This window comes from Lissotriton vulgaris, chromosome 10, assembly GCF_964263255.1.
Source record: "Lissotriton vulgaris chromosome 10, aLisVul1.2, whole genome shotgun sequence".
Classification (NCBI taxonomy): Eukaryota; Metazoa; Chordata; class Amphibia; order Caudata; family Salamandridae; genus Lissotriton; species Lissotriton vulgaris.
The window spans coordinates 125,018,849-125,042,605 of NC_141698.1; the positions used below are offsets into that span (position 1 = coordinate 125,018,849).

Below are 23,757 nucleotides of genomic sequence, written 5' to 3' on the forward strand. Positions count from 1 at the left end.
GTTTTTACATATTTGGGCATTACTCTAGGTAGAAAACTCAATTTGAAGCTGCACATTGACCAATTGGTCCTCAAACACGCCCAACTGTCTGGTGCCCCTCTAAAGGAACAGCGTCTGTCCCATACTAAGCCTGTAGCTCCAGTCCTAAAAATATACAACTCTAAAATCAGCGCCTCAGTTTTATACGGGCTGAATTATGGGGATTTGACAACTTAGCCCCCTTGGCGACAGCCCAAAACAAATTCCTGAGGGGCATAACTGGTCTTCCCCAATAAACATCCTTGCTGCCCCTCTATTTAGATATGGGGTGTCATTTTATTGAGGACACAACACGATATAGACCAGTGGCTTACTGGAGAAGGCTTTGGGTTACACCAGAATTGTCCCTGTACGCTCAGGCCCTTCTCGAAGTCAGGGAGGCAGATCGTATGTGTAAAATCCCCTGGCTGAGGCAGGCTAAAGTTATATTGAGCGAGATGGGGGAAAACCCTGTTGATAATGTTTTCCCTCAAAGAAGGAATTCAAGGCGATGTATTGGAGCATGGTCAAAATGAAGCGCTTCTCCTCCTTAATAAGGCCGTCACTAACAAGGGAGTTCTTAGAGCTTAAACATGATACAGAGTATGAAGGGTACTGGGATTTTATCACTGTTTTTAATTATAGGAAACTGTATCACCAATTAAGAGTGGATTCACTCCCAATTAATTTGTTTGTTAGTAAAAGATGTGCGACAAACCACAGCAAATGCCCCTTTTGTCCAACTCAGAATGAATCTCTAGCACATATTTTATTTATTTGCCCCGTTTATAAACTTCCTAGACACGAGTGGCTTAAACCTATTTGTTTGTCTCTGGGCATTAGCTCTGGCAAAAAAGCATTCAGGATCTTAAAAACTGAAACTGATGAACCTATAGTGATTGCAGTTGCCAAGTTTCTAAGTTGGATGTGGGCTATAAGAGCTAAAAAACGAGGTTATTTTAACTTGCTTTAAGTATACCGACCTGGTCAATTTTATTAATAAGCTTAACTACTGTTATAGGTTTTTGCGCTACAACCATTAGAAGATTTCTTCATTTTAAAATATTTATTTATTATACATTTAAGCACTTTATCATTGTGGATCTATTCTCCCTGTGACCATTATTTTAATGTATAACCATTTAGCTTCTTACAAAAACGAACTGGATAATTATGTTTTAAATGTCAACATCTTTCATGATTTTTAATCGAAATATCGACATATTGAATTGAATTGACTTTTTTATAAGTTAGAACAGTAAAGAAGAGGGGGCAATGATGGCAATGAAAACCTTCAAAACTATAGAGTAAGAATCTGTTGAATGTTGAGAAAAAAATGATACCCAATATCAGATTGATGAATTTATATTATTTAATAAAGCCAATTGTTTACACCAAGATAGATTAAAGGACATGGTAATGGCCAAATAATCATATGTTTGAATGGTCTCCAGATGTATACCTTTAAGTAGCCAAATAATCCTCCCAGATCTAACAAATGCCATCATTGTAGTTTAAGGTATATTCATCATAAGGCCATTTGCTTTACAATACTGGTAAACAAAACCCAAGATCCTCTGAAGCTTAAGAGGGGTCTTATTCTTTGATATGAGTTCATTGGCATGTGCCAAATGTATTTGCTGCCCAAGTTAGGGGGAAGCCATTTAAGCATGGCAACTAGGAAAATAGATTTGTCAGACATTTAGTTTAAGGTGTGGGGGGCAGGATGCAGTCCTGCTTGAAATCAGTGCTGGTTGGTATCCAATTTAATTATTCCGAGTAATTATCAATTTCTATTTGCACCCACATTAATTCAGGTAGCTTCTATATAAAATACAATAGCATGGGGCTAATATTCTGGGCTTTCATATTGATCTAAAGTTTCTTCTGTCAAACCTGTTAGAAGCATTACTAAGATTAATGAAACAGACTGCAACTTTGTTCTTTCGTACTACCTAACCAGCACATGGCTCAATAAAGGGCTTGATTTAGATCTTGGCTAACAGGTTACTCTGTCACAACAGTGACGGTTATCTCGTCTGCCGAAATATAAATCCGATTATATCTTATGGGATTTATATTTACGTGGAAGGGATGTCTGCTCTTAACTCGCCTGCCAAGATCTGAATCAGGCCCTGAATCTTCAGCTGTTGAGAGGAACAAGATCATAAGTTGTGATTAAATTAACATAAATAGAGATTGCAAAAAAAGAATTCTCGTCAACAGTTGCATCTCTGAAAGTAAGGGAGTCCACCATTCGAGCAGGTCACAAGGAAATTAATTTAACTTTGGGTGGGTGTCATTGACTGGGGCGAGCTAGTCTTTTTCACTTATGCCACAATCAGGGTGGATGTTTTTTGCTGAGTCTTCTTGGAAGATATGTCAAGAAGAGATACCCATTTGTTTTCCTCCAATTTTGGTGTATTTGTTAGTACCTTTAGACATCTATTTTCATCTTTATAATATTTTGTGTATTGGCAAATGTGTTTAATGCACAAAGTGTGAATAGCGGAGCTTTTTACTTTTTTATAGAAACATTTTATTAACATTTTGCAGGTAAATATTAAACTTTTTGCCTCGTACAGTGAGGGAATAGACACAAAAAGATGCAGTGATATCACCAAGGATATGTAATGAGTCCCACAAAATAACTCCCCAACGTAAACAACAGGTGCTATGAATAGTAATCAGATCGACAACCCATGGTATTCCCACCATTTTTCCAGACTTCAACATATTTTTGGGGCACCCCCTGGCTACATAAATTGTCTCCTCCAATTTGCCACTCCAATCCATCTTGTTTGTCCACACCTCTAGTGAAGGGGCCGCAGAGAAGGTCCAATGTTGCATTTAGCCAGTAAAGTGCCCAGGTCAACCAAAGTCCCATCCCCCTTTGGGCCCCACCAATTCATCCAAGAACCCAAGTAGAGAAATTTGCGGATCAACATCTATGGGTATACTCATCACAGCAGATAACACAGCTAAAACAGCAGGCCAAAATCTTTGTATCACAGGGCATTGCCACACAACATGGAAAAAATCCCACGCTGGGTTCCGGCACCTACGACAGGCCGAGTTGTCTGTCGCCCCACCCTACACAGTCGTAGAGGGGTCATTTAGACCTGATGGAGGTATTTAAATTGGAAAAAGCAGGGTCTAGCTGAGATGGCTTAGGTGCGTTGAGCCATGCAGCCATCACTCCAGTCTGCTTCATCCAAAGGTGCTACCCAACCCTCCCCACCATTCTTTCACCGAAAATAGTGAGGTTTGTGGGTATATCACAAGGGATCTATACATCTGGGATATCCCGTCTTTGTCCAAGGGGCCTACGAGGATTTTGTTTTCCAGGGCACTGTATTCGGGGAGATCCTAAAGCTCATCACTATGAACATGTAGGGCATGACTGAGTTTTAGATAACGATAGAATTAGGAGGATGGCATCTGAAATTCCATCTGGAGTTCTTGAAAGGATTTATATGTTGACCACCCTAAACATCACCAAGACACGATCAACCAATACAGTCCCACTCTTTGAATCCCACCAAGGAGGAAGGAGTCCAGCTTTTTACTTTTAATTCAGTCCCTTTCAACCAGGATATTGGAGAGGAATAAAATGTAAAATTACTCTGAGTACAGGTGGGACTGCTGATGCTGGGCTTGTCACTAGACAGGCAAGAACAGAGACAATATTACACACGTCACCAAACTAAAAGCTTGTCAACAACATTGATCTTGTAAAGGTCTTATCTATACTATTGGACCAGGTTTGAATTATATCCAAATTAGCTTGAGTCCTCTTTATGGGACCATTGGTTCAGATGCAACAAATAGAACAGGGTTTGTTTCTATTACAGGCTCTTTCATCCAAGAGAAAGCAACATGCTCTAAGAAAATGGTTGCTATCAAAGCTATAGATGAATGTATAATCATAGACTTGGTCAGAAAACCAGCCAAAGACACAAGTATAGTCAAAGAAAGCTCAGGGACCACAGAGAGATATATGGGTGAAGTCAAGAGTTGGATCCAGTGGGGATCTGTCTTTCAGTGATCTCTGTAACGCACTCAAAGGTTCAAAGTAGAGATCTTCGCCACTGGGCTCTTTTCTGGACCTAATAAACACAGGGGGGCGAAGCCAAATAGATTGTTGCAGGCATAGAAATTAACATCAGAGTCTTATGTCCCAAATAAATACCAGTTGAAATCACCTGTGAACACAGTAGGAAAGTGTACATATTATGAATGTAACACATTTACATGCAAGGGGATCACGTGTTCATTTGATGGGAGTGAGACCTACATTTAATAAAAGAAAAGATACAAAAAAAAACCTTAATATTGGTTGCACTTGAAATGGGAAAATTGTTATAACTGGGAACTAAACCAGGACCAGTGCACCACTTTCTCACTGTAATGAGCCCAACTTTACACTGTTCATGGGTTGAGGGCACAGACCTGATGCCAAAGACAGTATAACCTTCAAATGCAAATAAGAGATGTGCCCGCATTCCTGCAGACATGCAAAAACATAATTCAGAAAGAAGCTGAAGGAAGATTTCATCCTCTCAGTTTTCTGTATGTCTACACAAGTCTGCAATATTTCATGTGCACATATTTGATAATCATTCTTGTGTAAAGGTGGTGAATTGTTTATTCAAGAACTCCACCAGTACAATTCAAGCTGGTCCAGGTGTCACCAGCCTAATCACTTGTTCTGTTGTTCAAAATATCTATTACCTCTCAGATATAATTGATGTGTTTAAGTGATTCACTATAGAAGCATTATACAGACTTGAACTAGTAATGGTACTGAATCATGCATGTAGTGAGTTTTGGTGAAACGTATCCATAGTGTTATATAGAGTATTAATTTAAGATGGTTGTAAATAATCTGGATAAGGTACATTATACTCAAGGTACATTTTTACCCTTATATCGGAAAGGTTGTAGAACACGAAGGGTGTTGTTGTGTTGGAGAGAGTAACCCTAGTGCATTTTTCCTGTGGGCCAATTTTTGCCTTCAGTAATTCTACCCTTTCGCAATGACTTATGTTAATATTGGTCAGGACTGGTATCGTATTTAACAATTTTGATATATTTCCCCTCAAAGCTATCAAAAGGCCTTCCGACTGAAAAAGAGAAATACATATTAATTTATATAACTTACCACAAAGAGTTTTTTTCTTTCTGATAATATTTGGAGATGATCAATGTGAGTAGAAAAACCTAACATCTAAGTCAACGGATGATGCTAACGTGGATGACCTACCACTTGAATTAGAATTATTTGATTCCTTGCCTTTGGAAAAAATAGTTGCCCATATATGGCAATAGGCAGCCCTAATAATGATATTCTAAGGCGCAGAAGTGGTTTGTGACCAGAAGCTCTGGATGTCACACCTTGAAAGGGTTACCCCCTGATTAGCAGCTTTTAGACTTTCCAATATTTGTAATTGAGTATAATCATCACCATGCCAATAAGTGGCTTTTCTCAAATACCAGCCACAAAGCTGCACTTGACCATTGTTTATTTGATTTTTGGTTGATGGCTTGGTTTATTGCAAATTAATAAGAACTTGTGTTCAAAGGGAAATGCTGAAAACGAGTTTCCTACATTTTTTATATCAACATTATTTAAATCAAATGTAACGATTGTATATACATTTCTCTTACACTTTCATCATTAAACACCTTGATGTGTCTTCCTTTTTAGGGTTTTTTGGAGTTTGACATGGAGTGTTTTAAAAAATATGGAAAAGTCTGGGGGTAAGTTTAAACTATTTGCTTATCCTTTGGCCATTACAATTTTTGTTCACAGTTGTCTGATATAGTGTCCTAGTCATCTATACTACTATTATAAAGAGAGAGCTGAAACCTTTGAGGCGGGTAAACTCACGAAGTACAGCACCAATCACAACACCCAATACAGCATTGGAAAGGGGAGTTGCAGCAGATGGACATAGGCTATAAAGCTGCCCACCATATACATTAGAAAGGTCAAAGTACCTTAGGGGTAAAGTAGTTCCTTGTGGGCATTGGCGTTGTGCTGTCAGCGATGGGCGTGCAGCGTTGTCAGAGGGGGCACGGCATTGACTGTGCGCGCCCATTCACGATACATCGTTTGTGGGCGTACTGCGTTATCAGGGCAGCTTTCCAAGCGCGCCATTCATCGGCAGAGGCGTCACCACACAACAAGGTGCGCCGCATTCACGGACCTTCCCATTGAGGTGGAATTACTGCTATATGGGAAGGAGAACACATCCCGGACAATGTCGGGACGGGCTGCTAGTTTGTCTATGAAATCTGTTTTTCTCTGTTCCTTTTTAGGTCGAGCCTAGCATTGCAGCGCACATGTGCTGCTGGCTCTGAGAGGCATGCAGCTGTAGAGTATGGTGTGTAAGCCTCGCCTTCTCTCCGCCCATATTTTTGATTTGCTGGTGTCATTGTCCTTGGTAAATGCTGGCTTCCGATTGATATTGAGGCTTGTTAGTCCCTCCTTGTTACCGCCCTGCCCCCATTTGTTACCTCCCATCAGGACTGGATCTTTTACTTGCGGCGTTACACAGTCTCCTTTATGGTTTGTGACTAACTAATGGCGACAATAGCGGCTGCTTCCTGCCCGGCAAGTCACGTGCTTCGATCCACTCTCTGGCTATCTCTAAGTGGGACAAGTGACCCCCAGAGTCAGACTGTTAACAGACTAATGAATGACATTTTTAACAAAAATGTGAATCCTCGGAGCATTGGCCACGTAGCGTTCGTGGAATGGCGATTTATCGCCTTGCCGCGGATCATTGACCTTGGAATGGTCTGCTCTCATTCAGGGCCAGCAGCTGGTCGAGAAATATTCTCTCACATTTTACTTAATGTTCAGTCGCATAATGCCAGCCCACTTACAGCCGGATTCATGAAGTTGAATCGCAATCGCAATTTCAAACCTCGTGGTAAATAGCGAAAACTTAGAAAAATGCTTTTAAAAGCATTTTTCTAAGTTGCATGTTGCACACACACATGTCCTTTGGACATGTGTGTGTGCAACACCAATGTAGATTACCTTTCAGGGGTGCTACAGGGTATCCTTTGGACACCCCTAGCACCCTTGAAAACGCATCCTTATTTGCGATTAGCAAATAGCTAATCGCAAATCAGGAATAACTCCCCATTCATTCCTATGGGCCTTTTGGCCCATAGGATTGAATGGGGAGTTATTCCTTATTTGCGATTAGCAATTTGCTAATCGCAAATAAGGAATGTGTAGGAATCGCAATTTATTTAGCGATTCCTACATGAATCCCGTTTTGCGAGTCTGTAATAGCGATTCCTTATGAATCGCTATTACAGACTCGCAAAACGGGTCTTTGATGAATCTGGCAGTATATAGCATGCGAAGGGAAGTCTGCTGTGTTGTAAAACAGCACATGTAACTTGGTTCTGCGAAACAGAATCTCAACGCAAGTCATTTATCTCAAAAATGTACATCCCCAGGGCGTTGCTGTCTGAACATGCAATTATATTCCTGACAGCTCTCGGGAATCTGCGTTGCAGAAAAAACTCAACAACAGCTTTTGTAGATACCTCGAGGGGGGGTCTCTACTCCGATAACGGATGTTTTTTGTGACCTAACTCGGTAGTACTCATTTAATCTATCTCAGAAAGATGAAAGGCAGAGTGGACCGGCACGGATTTGAACCCGAGACTATCGGGCAATCTTACATCAATTCAGTGGATGCTTTATCTACAAGTCTGTGTCACAGCCAAACGTCTGACAGATGAATAGTGCTTCGAAGAGGCCTCATCACAACTCAGCACCTTAAAAAACAAATAAGGAAAATGCTAGTGGTTTTGATCCATTTGGAGACCCCCTGCACACATTCGAAGGAAGAGGGATGTGTTACCTAACGTGTACCTGAAAAACACTAGAATACACAGCTTGGTTACTGAATTTGGACAGATTTTCGTGCAGGCAACACCTAGACAAAGCTTGGAGATTTTTTCTTCAGAATAAGAGACAAAAGGTAATCGAAATGTAATATGCTTGATTAGTGTTTGTTTTGTAACCATGCTACCTCTATGTAGGTGTTATTGAAAGACTAGGCGGATTCTGGTGAACTTTGAACCTTGCATAATGGCTTCAATATATCGAGTTTCCATGGGTCAAATTACTGTGTAAACTGTACCACAGGAAAAGCAAACGCATTTGCATTTTGGTGGACTGCAGTACTGCACAGAATCTGCCTGTGTTCGAAAATATTCACTTCAAACTGTTTTAGAAAGCAAATGGATAGAATGATTTACCTCTGGTGCAGATTAAATGAGAAATAGGCTTATACATATACTCATAGTAATTGCACTTTTAACACGCATCTGCAATGCAATAGGTCTCACATTTACACGAGTTTAAGCTATTGGGATTGTAAATGACAATGCCTTTTATGTTTTAAAAACCAAAACATAAATAAAAGGCTTTGTAATTTACAATGCCAATAGCTCAAACTCGCGTAAATGCGAGACCTAGTGCATTGCAAATGCTTGTTAACGTTTTGGAGATGTGGCAACACCACATGGGAAAAATGTATTGTCATGGTATGAATGTATGTGATACAAGTCTCACATTTGGCCCCTTCATTCAATGAGCATGTCATGCTGCTTTGCCAATGACTGATATTATTGAATACAGATTAATGGACTTGTGATAGGATGGTTTAATTCTCAGAATTAAATAGCCACCTTGAAATGGTCTTTTATAGGACTACATGAGCAGCAAACCACATAGAGGAAAAGTGGAACACTCATGAAAGCAAAGTGTCAGGCAATCAATATTTTCTTCTGTGGGTGATCATCAAAACAGTTGTTATAAAGATACTTGTATTACTGCTTGTCATACATATCTGTTTAGCACTCTCATATGAGATTGAATATTTATTAAAAAAAGTGTTGGAAAATCTTGAATCATGCATTTAGGTGAAATAACTTCAGAAATTAACATATTTTGTTCTTTAAGTACATCAGCCTTGGCCAGAAATGTTGGTGTCAAGCTGCTGACTACCAATTAGGTAGGTGAAAACATTTGGCATTGCTAGCATTACCTTAAAATCAATGGTATCGGATGTCAGTGGACCAACCAATATGGAGGGAAAGGAGATCTTTCTGTTACACAAAGGAAGAAAAAGTATACGTTCACTCAAAACTAAGTTACAAAACCAATAAGGGTATCCCTCTTCCTAGTCGATGCATTTCACTGATAAGTACCACCTCTGCACGAGATGGGGAGAAGAAAACGAATCCTTTTTATGTATAACCCTAACCCACTCAAATAGTAGGATGCTTCATCATCAGGCTCATCCTGGCACAAAAAGCCAGGATGGGCTCGACCAGTTCAGTTCAGGAATCTTTATTCGAATTCCATGACTTCATAAAAGCACATAAATATTACATAATACAACCATATTCCAGGGAGCTCTATTATGTTATCCGGGGAAAGCTACGTGTAATAAAAATGTCTCACCACAACCACATTATTCCTTTATTAGTGGGGTGGATAGGCACAGTATAAAATAATTAATAATGGGGGACAATAAAGGATGTAATGGTCCTATGACCCTTGTAGCGCCAACATGTTTCTGCCCTACTCCAATGGCTAAAAAATTGTCCAGGGCATTTGTCAGGGCAGGTTCATTTTGAAATCACTACCTTATTGATGTCCTGTGAATGGCTTTTTCATCTGGCATGCACACAAAAATATGGCATGCAAAGGGAGAGTGGTACTTGCCTGATCTGTGGTACTGAAAGCTGGGTTTGAGCGGTACCAAGTAGATGCACAGGTGGTTACGAACCCTTGAAGACGGTCTGACTATAGGGCCAAACTCCCCTCCGACCCCCCCACATGCTTTGAAAATACCTGCACACGGTTACCGTTAAGCAGGTCGAGTACAATGCTCCCTTTGCATGCCATATTTTTAGGTACATGCCACAGTCAAACCATAATATGTCCCGGGCACCATAATATTCAAAGAGCTCCTTGGAATACGGTCAAACTCATCCTGGCTTTTAGGGGCCAGGATGAACCTGATGACGAAGCATGCCACTACTAGAGTGGGTGAGGGTCATATATAAAACAGGATTATTTTTCCTTTCCCCATCTCATGCAGAGGTGGTGTCTATCTGTGAAACGTACCCCAGCTTTTTAGACTAGGTAGAGAGATACCCTTATTCGGTTTTGTACATTGCTAGCACTGACAACTGTTTGGTGATATTGGGCTAATTTTGGGAGGTGGAACTGAAATGTATCTTACATGGTAAATAAGTATGTGCACCTGCTCTGAGTGTCTGACTGCATGTGAAACTGGTACCCTGCTTTTTATTTTGCTGATGGCTTCACACTTATCTTGCATGTGCACAGAGGCTGAGGCCAAGGCCTGTCCCTGACAATGTGAGATCAAGGACCTGTCCTGTGACCTAAAGGAAGGCCCACCAAACAAACCCTCAGATCAGGCAAGGGACTACCGTCTTTACCCTGAGTATATAACATAAATCTTTGGTTACCTCATACCATGTTTTCTGAATTTGTAGTGCGGCCAGAATTTTTTTCTGTGACAGTGAGAAGGCAGTATACTGGCCCCTCTGTCCTCTTCCTTGAGAAATTCAGACAGTTCTATTGACAGTCTGTGTGCATGTTGTGTGTTTGTTTCTGTAGTGCCTTTGTAGCGCATCACACAGTGGAAGCTGAGGATAGCTTTTCCAGAGATTGAAAATGTATTGCCTGCATTTCTGTGCCTGCGGGATGAAGCTCCAGACACTAATGTTGATAGGATGGACACCGGGGTACTTTTATATATTCCAGAAGGGCCTTTTTAGCAATGGACAGATTACAACACTGTCTTGGTCACCAAACTGTTTATAACCACTGACTGAGTATCCTTGATGTCCCGCAATATGGCGCCCAGGGATCTATTGAAAAACTTCTAACAATCGCTGCCTCCACTCCTTGCTGTTTCCTCAAGGGCATGTAGCTCATGTTCCTCATGCTCCTCATTTGCCACAGCACTTAGCCTCTGAGAAATCCTACTTGACCTGACCTCTTTTAGCTATCCAATTCAGTAACCATATGGTAGCTCTCCGGGGATCACTAGCAGCACTTTGACTTTATTTATGGCCCCCCTGTCCACACTTGCCCTTAAGTCCTTTGATTCCTGTGAATTATCCTCTTGAAGAATGACTGGTGTCTGTGTCCACTGGATCATGCGACTCCATGCCCTGCTGATGTTCTACATCACCATTACACATAACATACAGCTCATCCACTCCTATCACCATTGATCTTATAACTCCAGACAGCTAAGGTCAGAGAAGGAAATTCATCATAAGGCATAGAAGCATCCGGTGTTGTGTTTGCGTACGTTGTGGTCAGCCATTGTGCTGACAGTGAGCTTTTCTCTGTGACTCTGTGAGAATTCAAGTCCAAGTTGGTTGTTCATAGCACTCGTGGACCTAAATATTCCATCTTCCATCTCTTGCTGTACAATATTGCCGTAATAAATAGGGCCCTTTGACACACTTGCGTGTCATTACAACTAGCGCACCATTGTAAAATGTAAATTGATACTTGTATAGCGCACTACTCACCCGCAAGGGTCTCAAGGCGCTTGTACGAATACCGCTGTGGAACCCATCCTGGCTTTCCCTGTGAAGCGTCCACTCCTGGGCATCCCCAAGGTGGAGGCCAGGCGTCCTTAGCGTTGTGGGGGCCGTTGTGGAGATTAAGCAAGCTATTGCCCAGAGTTGCAGAGTGGGACTCCATGATTGGAATAGGCACTGAGGCGAGAATTATCAGGTCCGTGGAATTTTTGAGCCCAAGAGCCACCGAGGCGGGGAATTGAACCCTGGTCCCGGGCTAGACCTCTGCATCAGGGTCTGTCGCTCTAACCATAGAGCCACACTTCTCCACCATTGCACAGATACATTAGCCTGGAGTGAGCAGGTATCATACCCTCAGTGTAACATGTCGATTTGAAATCCCCTTTTATGGATCTGGCTGCAAAGCACTTTCATTCACAATACTATCTCTCCTTTCTACCACTTTAAAATCCACAAGGAATGAGCTGTGTTTTTGTGACAAGAACTAAGATCTCCTGAACATAACTGCCTCAGTGATTCCTTCATAAAATGGGGCAAACACTAGCCATAGCAAATCACTGCAGCTGAGGCATCAACATGGTAACTTAACGGTCCAGATTCCAGTCATAGGGCCTAATTAGGATGGCGGTTGGACTTATATCCGACTGCCATCCATTTGGAAATGGGACTGCCTGACTACAAGTCAGTGGTCCCGCCAGCTGAATTAGGATGCGACTGCCACCACGGCAGTCGTAATGTCTATATTTTGTATTGTGGCGGGTTTGTCCGGTCTGCAGCACCCGCTGCAGTGCAAAAAATGGACATTACACATAACCCTGCACTATGTGGGAGGCAACATGCAGTGCCTGCCACATGGTGCAGGGACATGTAGGGGTGCACCATAGGTGCCCCCCTGAACCAAAGACTGAGGGACAGGGGGGAAGGGGGCCCGCTACGGGCCCCCAAAGTCCCTTTCCGCCAGCCTTTTCATGGCGGGTAAACCACAATGAAATGGCCGGTGGGGAAGTACATCATAATTCCTACGGAGGCGCCTGGCAGGCACCCCCACCATTGTAGGGATTGATGTTCCCTCCAATGGCTAGACAGGCTTCTTGAGCCTGTCGGATCCGTGGTGGTCGGTCTTTCTGACTGCCACCCATCCGCTCACCATCCTAATGTGGCGGCTGGAAAACCGGCGAGCTGTTGGTGGCTGCCCACCATCATTGTAATCAGGCCCTTGGTGCTTGACCCAGGAAAAAGGACCCCAAAGAGCAAAGGTTATGTACTATTTTACCCTTCTGTCTGTTTTAGGCAGGTCCATGGCGTTTATGTGCTTTACAGTCCTGAATAAAGCATTGTTGCACATTGTTGCAGAGTTTTAGCCTTAAAAACAAGAGTTGCATGTTTAAAGGGCTTTTTGTCTAATGCTTTATTAAAGGAACTTAAACCCCAACCATGGGCTAAAGCCTTTCCACTCAGTTAAGACGAAGCTTACCACTTAAATCATGGAGAACACTCTTGCTAGTTAAGCATACGTTTAAACAGATTTGATTGTTTCGTGGCCCAGGACCCAACTGTATGGTACATATTTTATTCTACCTCTAAAAGCCACAAGTTTTCTTGTTGAGACATTAATTTCCATACAGTTCTTCCAGTCCAGGCTCGAGACCTGGTGGAGTTAGGTCAAATATTATTGTCCAATCTGCATACATTAAAATATGGAGAGATTGCACTTGGAGCTCGGGAGGAAAACTATGTAAATACAGAAATATTTGTGGTAGATTATGTAAGTATAGTGAGCATAGTAGAGGAGATAAAAGACAGCACTGCTTTGAACCTTTCTGTGACTCTATCTGTAGAGACTGTACTCTGTCTGATCCCACGTACACCTGACACCAAGTGGAAGAGTGGAGGGCAATTGTTAATATCAGTAGCCTGATAATGTCTCCATATCCAATGAAACACATTTTCAGGTACATGCATCATTGTAGGCATTCGCGATTTCTTAATTGCGATTTTTAAGGAATCGCAATTAAGAATTCACAAAAGCCTATGCAGGTAGGAATCGCTGAAAAATGTGCGATTTCTAAACATTCCTTAATTGCGACTCGCAAATTGCGAGTCGCAATTAAGGAATCCCTCCCCATTCATTCCTATGGGCCTAGAGGCCCATAGGAATGAATGGGAAGACATACTCATTTTGCGAATCGCAATTAGCGATTCGCAAATGGAAAATGCGATTCCAAGGGTGCAGGGGTGTCCAAAGGACACCCTGTTGCACCCCTGAAATTGATATGTGCACCCATGTTATGCACACACATGCCCCAGGGGCATGTGTGTGGGTAACATGGGACTTTAAAAAATGCACTTTGATGCTTTTATAAAAAAAATCGCAATTTACCACCACCTTACATGTGATGGTAAATTGCGATTCTTAATTGCGAAATCGCAAATCTTTTTACTTTCTTGCATTGCATTTAAGGAATCGCAAATTGCGATTCCTTAAATGCAATCGCAATTTAAGAAATCGCAAATTTTGCGATTTCTTAAATTGCGAGGGGCTACTTGTTTCATGTATTCCAAAAGCAATTTTTGCGATCGCAAACAGCCGATTTTTGCGATTCGCACCGTTTGCGATCGCAAAATGCTGTGATGCATGTGCCTGTTTGTCCCCAAAGGATTGGTTTATCGACACAGTTAAATGCTGTTGAAATATCAGTAAAAGCTGTATAGACTGATTCACCACTGGTTAGAACATATCTTTTTAGAACATAAACATTTTCTAGGGTTAAAAGATACTTTTTTGAAGCCCGACTGTTGTCTGGTAACAATGGCTTTCTTTGTGGCTCTGGCTAGGAGATGCACTGAGATACTCTTGGTGTACATCTTCTCCATAGTGCCTAAAAGCATTGTTTCGCTGTAATTCATAGGTAACTTTCAAGAGCCTTTAGGTAAATAGGGAGTATGATCTCCTGGCCCAAAAGCTGGATTAGTTCCCTCATTATAGCAGCGATGAAATCGAGTAGCAACAAAAATTGTCTCATAACTCAGGATCCCTTTTTATTCAGATTTTTTTCATTGAAAGTATTACACTGTGACAGAGATACAAAACATAATAACTGTTTCTAATTATAAATGTTCAGGAAAATCAAGATTTCTTTTAAACCCCGCACATCACTCCTGACTGCCTGGCTTCTAGAACAAAAATACAATCTGCTTTGCCGTCGTGAGTGAGATTGATAAATGATCAGAATCTGTTCATAGGAATTTCAGGGCTGTACTTCTGTGATTTTTTATGCACATAATTCTGAAATATAAGATATCCAGCCTTCTTGCATATTGAAACACCTGAACTATTTGCTTTGGCTCCACCTTGCAAAGCTATTATTCCCCAAAATTGCAGTGAATTACTACCTTTGTAGCACCATTCAATTCCTGCCAGAATAGATCAGCTATTCTTCTTTGTTCTTCTTAGGGAGATTTAGGGCCGCATTTATGAAATGTGGCGCATCGCTGGGCAAAAACAGCGATGAGCCATTTTTCATTGTCACAAAAGGGGGTGGTGATGAACAGAGTGTCTGAATTAAGCAGACCACTCTTACCCAGTCCAAAGATCAGGGCTTGATCCATCACCGTTATTTATCTCACTGCACCATCCCAGCTCAGAACCTGGCTATATGCAAATCAGTCTGTCCCTGGCCCAGTGCATCATGGGAACAGGGCAGACTAAACTACCAAGCCAATTCTTCACCAGAAAGGAGACAAGCTACCGGGGACCGGTTTCTGGCATTACAGCCTTCTTCAGCCCGGCTTGCTTGAATCCTGATGGTGCAGTGAGAAAGGGACTCATGTCTGAGTATACCCTGCCACACCTATAGTGGCCAAAAACGATTCAGTAAAGGGGGTGGTGATGAACAGAGTGTCTGAATTAAGCAGACCACTCTTACCCAGTCCAAAGATCAGGGCTTGATCCATCACCGTTATTTATCTCACTGCACCATCCCAGCTCAGAACCTGGCTATATGCAAATCAGTCTGTCCCTGGCCCAGTGCATCATGGGAACAGGGCAGACTAAACTACCAAGCCAATTCTTCACCAGAAAGGAGACAAGCTACCGGGGACCGGTTTCTGGCATTTCAGCCTTCTTCGGCCCGGCTTGCTTGAATCCTGATGTGCAGTGAGAAAGGGACTCATGTCTGAGTATACCCTGCCACACCTATAGTGGCCAAAAACGATTCAGAAAAGGGGGTGGTGATAAATGATCAGAATCTGTTCATAAGAATTTCAGGTCTGTACTTCTGTGATTTTTGATGCACATAATTCTGAAATATAAGATATCCAGCCTTCTTGCATATTGAAACACCTGAACTATGTGCTTTGGCTCCACCTTGCAAAGCTATTATTCCCCAAAATTGCAGTGAATTACTACCTTTGTAGCACCATTCAATTCCTGCCAGAATAGATCAGCTATTCTTCTTTCTTCTTCTTAGGGAGATTTAGGGCCGCATTTATGAAAAGTGGCGCATCGCTGGGCAAAAACAGCGATGAGCCATTTTTCATTGTGCCATCTTTGTGACACCATGGATGCGGCGTACTTACACTACGGCGCTCCATGTTGCAAGGATGCAACAGATACGTCAGGAATCTTGACATATCTTGTGGCACAATAATGATGCACTGTTGGATTGTGTCCGATAACTGATGCAACTCCAGCAATGTGTCATTACGCATGGGCGAGTCCTGTGTGAAAAGCCCTGCATCACTCCTTAAGCCTGTTTGAAGCAAGCGTAATGATTTCAATGAAGGCAAGCTGTAGAAAGGGCGCAGTGAAATCTTTTAAATTTCACTGCGCCACTTCTAGGAGGCTTGTTTGTGGGGGGATGCCCACCCTGTATACATCATGCCTGATGCAGGTATAATGTAGCGCAGGCATTTACAAAGTGACGCATCTGCCTAGATACGTCACTTTGTAAATAGGGTGCAGTGTGATGCATTGATTACGCCGCCGCAGCGTAACTGATAAGTGACGCAACAGCAGCGCAAGGCCTTCATAAATAAGGCCTTTGATGTTTAGTTTGTTTCTTCCTCAGGAACTGTATCCATCTGACTCAGCTTGATGACTAAATCAATCAACCAATCAATCAAAAATGGCTTTATATTCGTTTTAAAATGTAAATCATAAAAGCACAGTTTATAACGTACAGTTACATACATTGGCATGGGGGAACAGTCTTTACGACGCGGCTGTTACACCGCCGTGCCGTTACAACGCGGTCTTTTCAACGCTAGTCGTTACCACAACTTGCGCTGGAGGGCGCTGCAGGACAAGGAATTTTTTAATTTACTATCCAACACCTTCCCTACTGTACGTAGGCTGGTGTTGGAATAGTAAATTAAAAAATTCCTAAGTCCGCACCCCCTCCAACGCAAGTCGTGGTAACGACTTGCGTTGAAAAAACCGCGTTGTAACGGCATGCGTTGTAAAAGTACGCGTCGTAAAGCCGTATATCCTTTGCACGTAAATATACATACAAAATTAAAAAGTTAAAAAGATTTACAATCATGTTTAAAAACCAGGACCCATATTCCACATGGTTTTCTTTGAGGTAATAACACATTTCAAGTAAGCAACCACGGAAGGCATAAACATTTCATTTTCTAAAAGTTGTAAGGCCAAAAGTCCTAAGCGGCATTGTCTCAAACGCAGAGTTTTTAAATTAGGGACTATCAATCTTTTTCTTGGGAGAGAATAAAACGTACAAAAGAAAAGGATGTGCATCGTAGATTGTTGTGATAAGTCTTCGCATGGGCAAGCATCCAGATTTTTGGACCAGTCATTTGTGACCGAGAAACTTGTAAGTCTATGGAAAGACCCAATATGGAAAAGAGTTAGCAACAACCTATTGTAACTCCCAGAAACGTATACTAGATAGGGCTGAATACCGTGACATGATATCAACAACTGATTATCCAAGACTGTAGGTTTAACAATTTGTTGTGAAAAACTAATTGACTGTAAATGAGCTAGACAGTCTACTTTTAATGTTTTTCTCGAGATTGATATACTATCACACCTGATAAAATATTCAGGGTGGCCAATGCCACTCATAAGTTCTTTTATGTAATTTAGCCAGGGGATAGAAAAAACCCTATGGAGCCTAAGACAGTCGTCAATAATGTCCCGATTAAAACTAGAGTATGTTGTCGCCCATATCGTATGCCATAACATAATTGGAACAATTTTAATCCCATCCGAAATGTAAGAAATTCCAAGCTCATAGTGACATATAAAAGTAGCTATGCTGTTGGGAACTGCCAGTAAATATCTTGTGAATGCATTCTGTCATGGTATTTGTAGAGCGCACTGTCACCAAGCGGTTTCCTGGCGCTATTACTCATACCGCTGTGGAACCCCTCCTGGCTTTCCCTGTGAAGTGTCCACTCCTGGGCACCCCCAGGGTGAAGCCAGGCATCCACAGCGCTGTTGGGGCCGGTGTGGAGGTTAAGCAAGCTATTGCCCAGAGTTGCAGCGTGGGACCCATGATTAGAATAGGCACCGAGGCGAGAAATCAGGTCCGAGGAATTATGAGCCCAAGACCCGCCGAGGCAGGAATTGAACCCTGGTCCCGGACCAGAACTCTGCATCAGGGTCTGCCGCTCTAACCATTGAGCCACACTCCTCTCAATTAGTTGTAGAGGATGGGCATCCGTATGTCTCCAATGCCTGCTTCATAGATGGTTGTAGTGAAGCACTTGGCTTTGTAAATTTGTATCAATTCCGGCACTGGTCTTCTACCCAATCTTCTAGCAAAGTTGGCCAGAGCACTGGTAGCTCTAGAGATCAGCAATTTCATGGCCAACACTGCAGAAGACCAGGTCCCCCTATAATCAAAGTGGATGCCCAAATATGGGAATCTATTGGTGCATTCTACCTTAGTATTGTTAATTAAAATATCACAACATGTGGAGCTATTCTTGCCACATTTAAATATGTAAGTTTTAGAAATATTCACTTCCAAGCCCCTAGATTGCATAAACATTAAAAAACGGGTTACAACTCTCTGCAACCCTAATTGGGTACGGGCCATTAAAAGCACATCATCGGGGGCGTGGCTAGTAGCCGCCGGGAATGGTTGCTCTTTGAGGCGGCTCTGCAGCCCTCGCTGTAATATCCGCACATATCTCCGTTCGCAAAGAGGCAGATTTCCCTTTCATCTTGGGAATCTCCTCCTAAATCGATCCAGCAAGCGTGCGCTGCTCAAAGATTGAGCTACGCCTGCACTGAGGCCGAAGAGAGCTGCCAATTTGGGACGCCCTGGGTGCATCAAAATGGTGGCCTGAGGAGAAGACGTCACGGACGGCGCCAGCGGACCACAGTAGAGCAGACCTTGGGGATAGAGCCGCCGTTGGAGACCTCCAAACATAGATGGTGAAGCAGTGATGCTCGAGCACAGCTGCGGAAAGAGGTGGGCGAAACCCACAACTGCGGCTCGTGGAAGGTTGAGACTAGATCGGCTGGCCAGATAAATTGAGGTCCCCGGCTTTGTGGCCTTCTGGTGAGATTGCAGAGCCATTTCTGGAGCTGCTGCACCCCTCGAGAGCCAACCAGAACTGAAGGTGAGGCGGGCCGACTGAGTGCTAGGGAGGGTGGAAACGTGTAATGGACATCTCCACCGCCCAATGAAGACTGGAAAGGGCCCGACGGTGCGGGAAAATTGGGGCCTGCTCGGGAGGACACTGGGGAATAAGCGATCCTTTCTGTTTCTGGATCAACCGAGTAACTGCAGACAGAGCCAGGCCATCAGCTCCTATTCACCGCACTGGGTACTGCTGACATTGGGCCCACTGCAAGGCACAATTTATTTGAGAGCCCCCGAACATGACGCCTGCGGAGGGAGGAGATGCGAGGACGTTGGGCGGCTCTAGAAATTGAGGCCCATTCTTTGAGGCCTACCGATGGCTACACCACAAGTTGGGAGAACATCCCCGAATCAAGGCCACTTCAGTGAATGCACATGGCACCAAGCTTCTGGCCTCCCCCCTAGACCGCGGCCACAGATAAATTTCAACAACCCAGCCCATTGCAATCTTCTAGATCTGACACCACTGAGGGGGGACCGACCTACACTGTAAATTGACAGCCTTCACTATATACTGAGAGTGGGAAAAAGGGGTTCTCCTCTTTACACGACCAACCTGCGACATGCTTCAAATCTTGCTTGCTGAGAGAAGGACCTTCCATCACTGGTTACAGATTACACACAAAGTACTCTGATAGTGAGACTGACTCATCCTGCTGTCGGACGACGTCCAAACTCCTTCCCTATCTATCAGACTCACCTGGAACACCGACAGGCCGGCGGAGGGTAGCCCTCTTCCTCCGCATAGGTGGCGGTAACTACAGGTGTGTCTCTCAGTATCCTCATGCTCCCTTGTCTCCTGCATACCAAAGATAGCCACCAACAAAGGACTCAAATCCCAGACCCAAAAACAGTTGGCAAAGTTTGCCTGGACCAAACAAGGGGAAGAAGCTGATGAGACAACAGGAGAGGACCCCAAAACGTTGCGACCTCGCTCTTCAGCCAAAACTCTCACTCTCGAAGACGTGATGGAGGCTATGGCAGGTGAACGGACATCTCTGGAGACTCATATCGACTCTGAGAACATAGAGGTAACTCTCCTGAGGGAGGATCTAAAGAAAATGGACTCTAGAGTCAAAGACATAGAAACTACTACGAAAGCCCTCGAATCCCACCCCTCTACTCTACAACAACAAGTAGCCCAGCTCCAAGATCAGCAGAAAAGAACGGAGGAGGTCCTGGATGATTACGATATACAAAGAGAATAAAAGTGGTGCCAATAGACAACCCCGCTTAAGCACATTATGCGTTCTAATTTTACATGATAACCCCGGCAAACCTCCCATCGGAACCTGGCACCAGGTGTTTGTATGCAATTCCATAATCAGACCCCAAAGATGATTTGGTATGCCAAGGAAGACACGTTGTCTCCACAGCGTCTGGCGGTCCACCTTGTCAAACGCCGTGGAGAAATCAATAAAAGCTGTATAAATTGGCATCGCTTGGGAGAGAACAGATTTCTCTACAATTGTCTGAATAGCCGCTATATTATCCAGGGTGCCACGGTTCTTTCTAAAAACAGCTTGTTCCTGTGTGAGAATATCCTGATCATAAACCCATTGTTGTAAATGGCATAATATGCTTTTTGCAAATAGTTTGCCTGAGGCATCAAGGAGGGCAATCTGTCTAAAACTAGTCGGTCCTTTTTTATACAGGGGGACTATATTGCTCCACTTCCAAGAGGGGGGATTTTATTCATAAAGAAACAATATTTAAAAAGTGGCTCTAAAAATCCCCCATGCTTCTGGCTCCTTTTTAATTAGTGCAATCGGGATTCCATCCGGCCCTTGTGCGCCGGAGGTTCTATCAATCTTGATATACTTAACCAATTTCTTTCCTGACAGGGGGCCAAATTCAGTAAATTCAATAGATGTGGATTTAACCCCATCAGTCATCACGGGAGAAACTGGGCTAATATTTCCATATAATAGAGAGATATAATCCACCCAGTCCTTTTCTGGAATCGGTATGGGTAGAGCCCTCTGCCTAGAATTGCAATATTCAGTGATCAAGTGTCAATATTTTCTTGAATCCTTGGCCCTGGCGGCTTCCCTCAGCCCTACCCACTTAGCATCAATCTCCCTTATTTTTTCACTGAGCATAACACGTCTTCTCTCTCGCTTAAGGCGTTTGATTTCCTGCTGCCGGCCAAAGAGGAAATGTATAGGCTGTTTTCGAACAAGATGGTTAATTGCTCGTTTAAGATATCATATTGGACATTTCTTGTTTATACAGACGAGGTTCAGAGGATGTGGAGCTTAGATTACAAATCTTCCTCATTTGAGCATCAAAGAAGGGTATAATGTTGCAATGAGTAATACCCTGCTTTTCTACATAAGCCGCCTTCACAATGGACCCTAATTCAGCAATGTTTTTTTGTGTCCAAAAGGACCGACCATTTGCTTTGTTAAAAGTCGCCGTGCCCTGACCAGCGTTCCCCGAGTCCAATGAGGGTAGATCAAAGGCCACTGTCATACCCACTATACTATGGTCGCTCCATATCGACGGGCTGACCAAACAATTATCACAAGTATGTTGAGAATGAAAGGTAAAATGGGCTATTTTATCAACAGGCACTCTCCCATTTAGGATTACAAGATCTAGGCTTCCAATACTATTAAGCAAAAGAAACCCCTGCTTATCTGTTTTTACTTTATTTGGTAATAAAATCTCGGGAATGTGCCAGATTTCCTCGTTGTCAGTATTGGCACAAATCCCATAGGCAGAGTTCGAAATTTTAGCATCTAATTCCCCCACTAATATCAATAGGGGGCAATCTTCCCTGGTAGCTATATCCTGAAAAAAGAAAAAAATACACGCAAAAGATGATAACAAATTTCCACCCATTGACTTGGGTCCACTCTCCTTGCCATTATGATATGGCTCTTGAGTGCGCTGTTCTTCCTGGTGCATCTGCCAGCCAATGTAGGACTTTTGCCAAGAGCTGCTCTGTTGACTCTACCTGTACCTCTCCCAGCTCAGGGATGTTCAGCAGGATGAAAACATATGGGAGTCCATCTCACTAAACCAATGGTGGGGCATCACCTGCAGAAAATCCTGAAAGAGGTATAAAAACTTAAGTAGCACCACCATTTTATAGAAGGCTATCCTGCCCATCACATTAAGCAGAAGGGATTGCCATTTTTTCAGATCCACCTTAACTCTACTTGTTAGTGGGGTAAGCTCAAGGGACTAGGTCTTCTCAGGCGACAGAGCCACCTGTATACCTAGGTAGCGGAATCACAGCCGGCATATAGGTATATTAGTCTGCCAGGCAATGCAGCTACACAGTGGAGACAGCATCACCAATATCGACTTGGTGGGGTTAATAGGTAATCTAGATGCCTCAGCAAAGATTTGGAGGAGCTGGAGACAGCAAGGTCCACCTACTTCAGGGTTAGAGAGGAGCAAAAGGGCATAATCCGCGTACAGTGCAATGCAATGCGATCCTCATGTCCTGTAACGTAGTACTAACCTTATGCAACACAATGAAGCAGTCAGGACAGTAGCTCAATGGCCAGGGCAAAAAGGAGAGGGAATAGTGATTCCCAACATCACCTTTCTACAGCAAGTGCTCCTGTGTATTCAGTTTCACTTCCTATTCTCTCCTGATTTATATTGTGAGGTACCAGATTTACTGACATCCCCAAAGAGACTAAGGGACATCTAAGATTCTCAGCATGTCTAGGTCTCCGGCTGAAGCTTGCCATAACGTTAGTCATTCTGGAGATATCAATTGTAACATGAACAAAGAATGAGCCTCTGAAACCATATATGAGTGGAGAAAATGGAGAAGGAAACAAACACTCATACTGAAGACCTCACCCACATTGCACTGAGGAAAATGAGAACACTTAGCAGTAAGGTAGAAAATGAATCCAAGTGGCATTTAGGATTTTAAAAAATGGGCCAAACAGCAACATATAGGCCAGGAATCCCTGCAGTTAATGCACAGAACTCCTGTAATGATGGAGTAGACACAATATAAATAAAACACAAAATCCAGGTTTTCCCAAGGTCCATCTCCGCTGCTTTGTGAAAATGGATGTACCGTTTAATCTCACCTGGAGAATCAAAAGATACAGATTTGTCTTTATACATAATCTTGAACAAAAAAAGGATGAACAATGCCATAACAAGCATTCATGGATCTAAAAGTAGATTGTAGCACAAGTAACTCCATTCGACGAGCAACTGCCGCTCTAGCAACATCCTGTGAAACAAAGACTTTCTGGCCCGACCATTTTTCTTTTAATAAAACCTTTTTATTGGATTTTGCATAGTCATACAGGGTATACACCTTATAATATCAGTGACCATTATTTAGCATTTGATGCGTTACATTACTATTGCAATATTTTGACAACAAAATAATTATCTGTCCAGGTGTGTGCGTTATACGTTAGAGTGTATGTCTGTTTAGTGAAAGTGGGCCTTGTACTGGACTTCTTGATTTTGGGTCTGACTGGTACACCCTTTCTGTGCTTAT

The 23,757-nt window shown here is 42.8% G+C and overlaps 1 protein-coding gene across 1 annotated transcript in view; it reads left to right on the forward strand.

Moving 5' to 3' along the window:
• Positions 1 to 23,757, forward strand: part of LOC147684821 (cytochrome P450 3A21-like) — a 242,933-nt gene that overhangs the window by 41,314 nt on the left and 177,862 nt on the right. Inside the window, exon 3 of the mRNA XM_086940698.1 lies at positions 5,729 to 5,781. Within this exon, the coding sequence (XP_086796824.1) occupies positions 5,729 to 5,781 (53 nt within the window). The remainder of the gene's footprint in view (positions 1 to 5,728; positions 5,782 to 23,757) is intronic.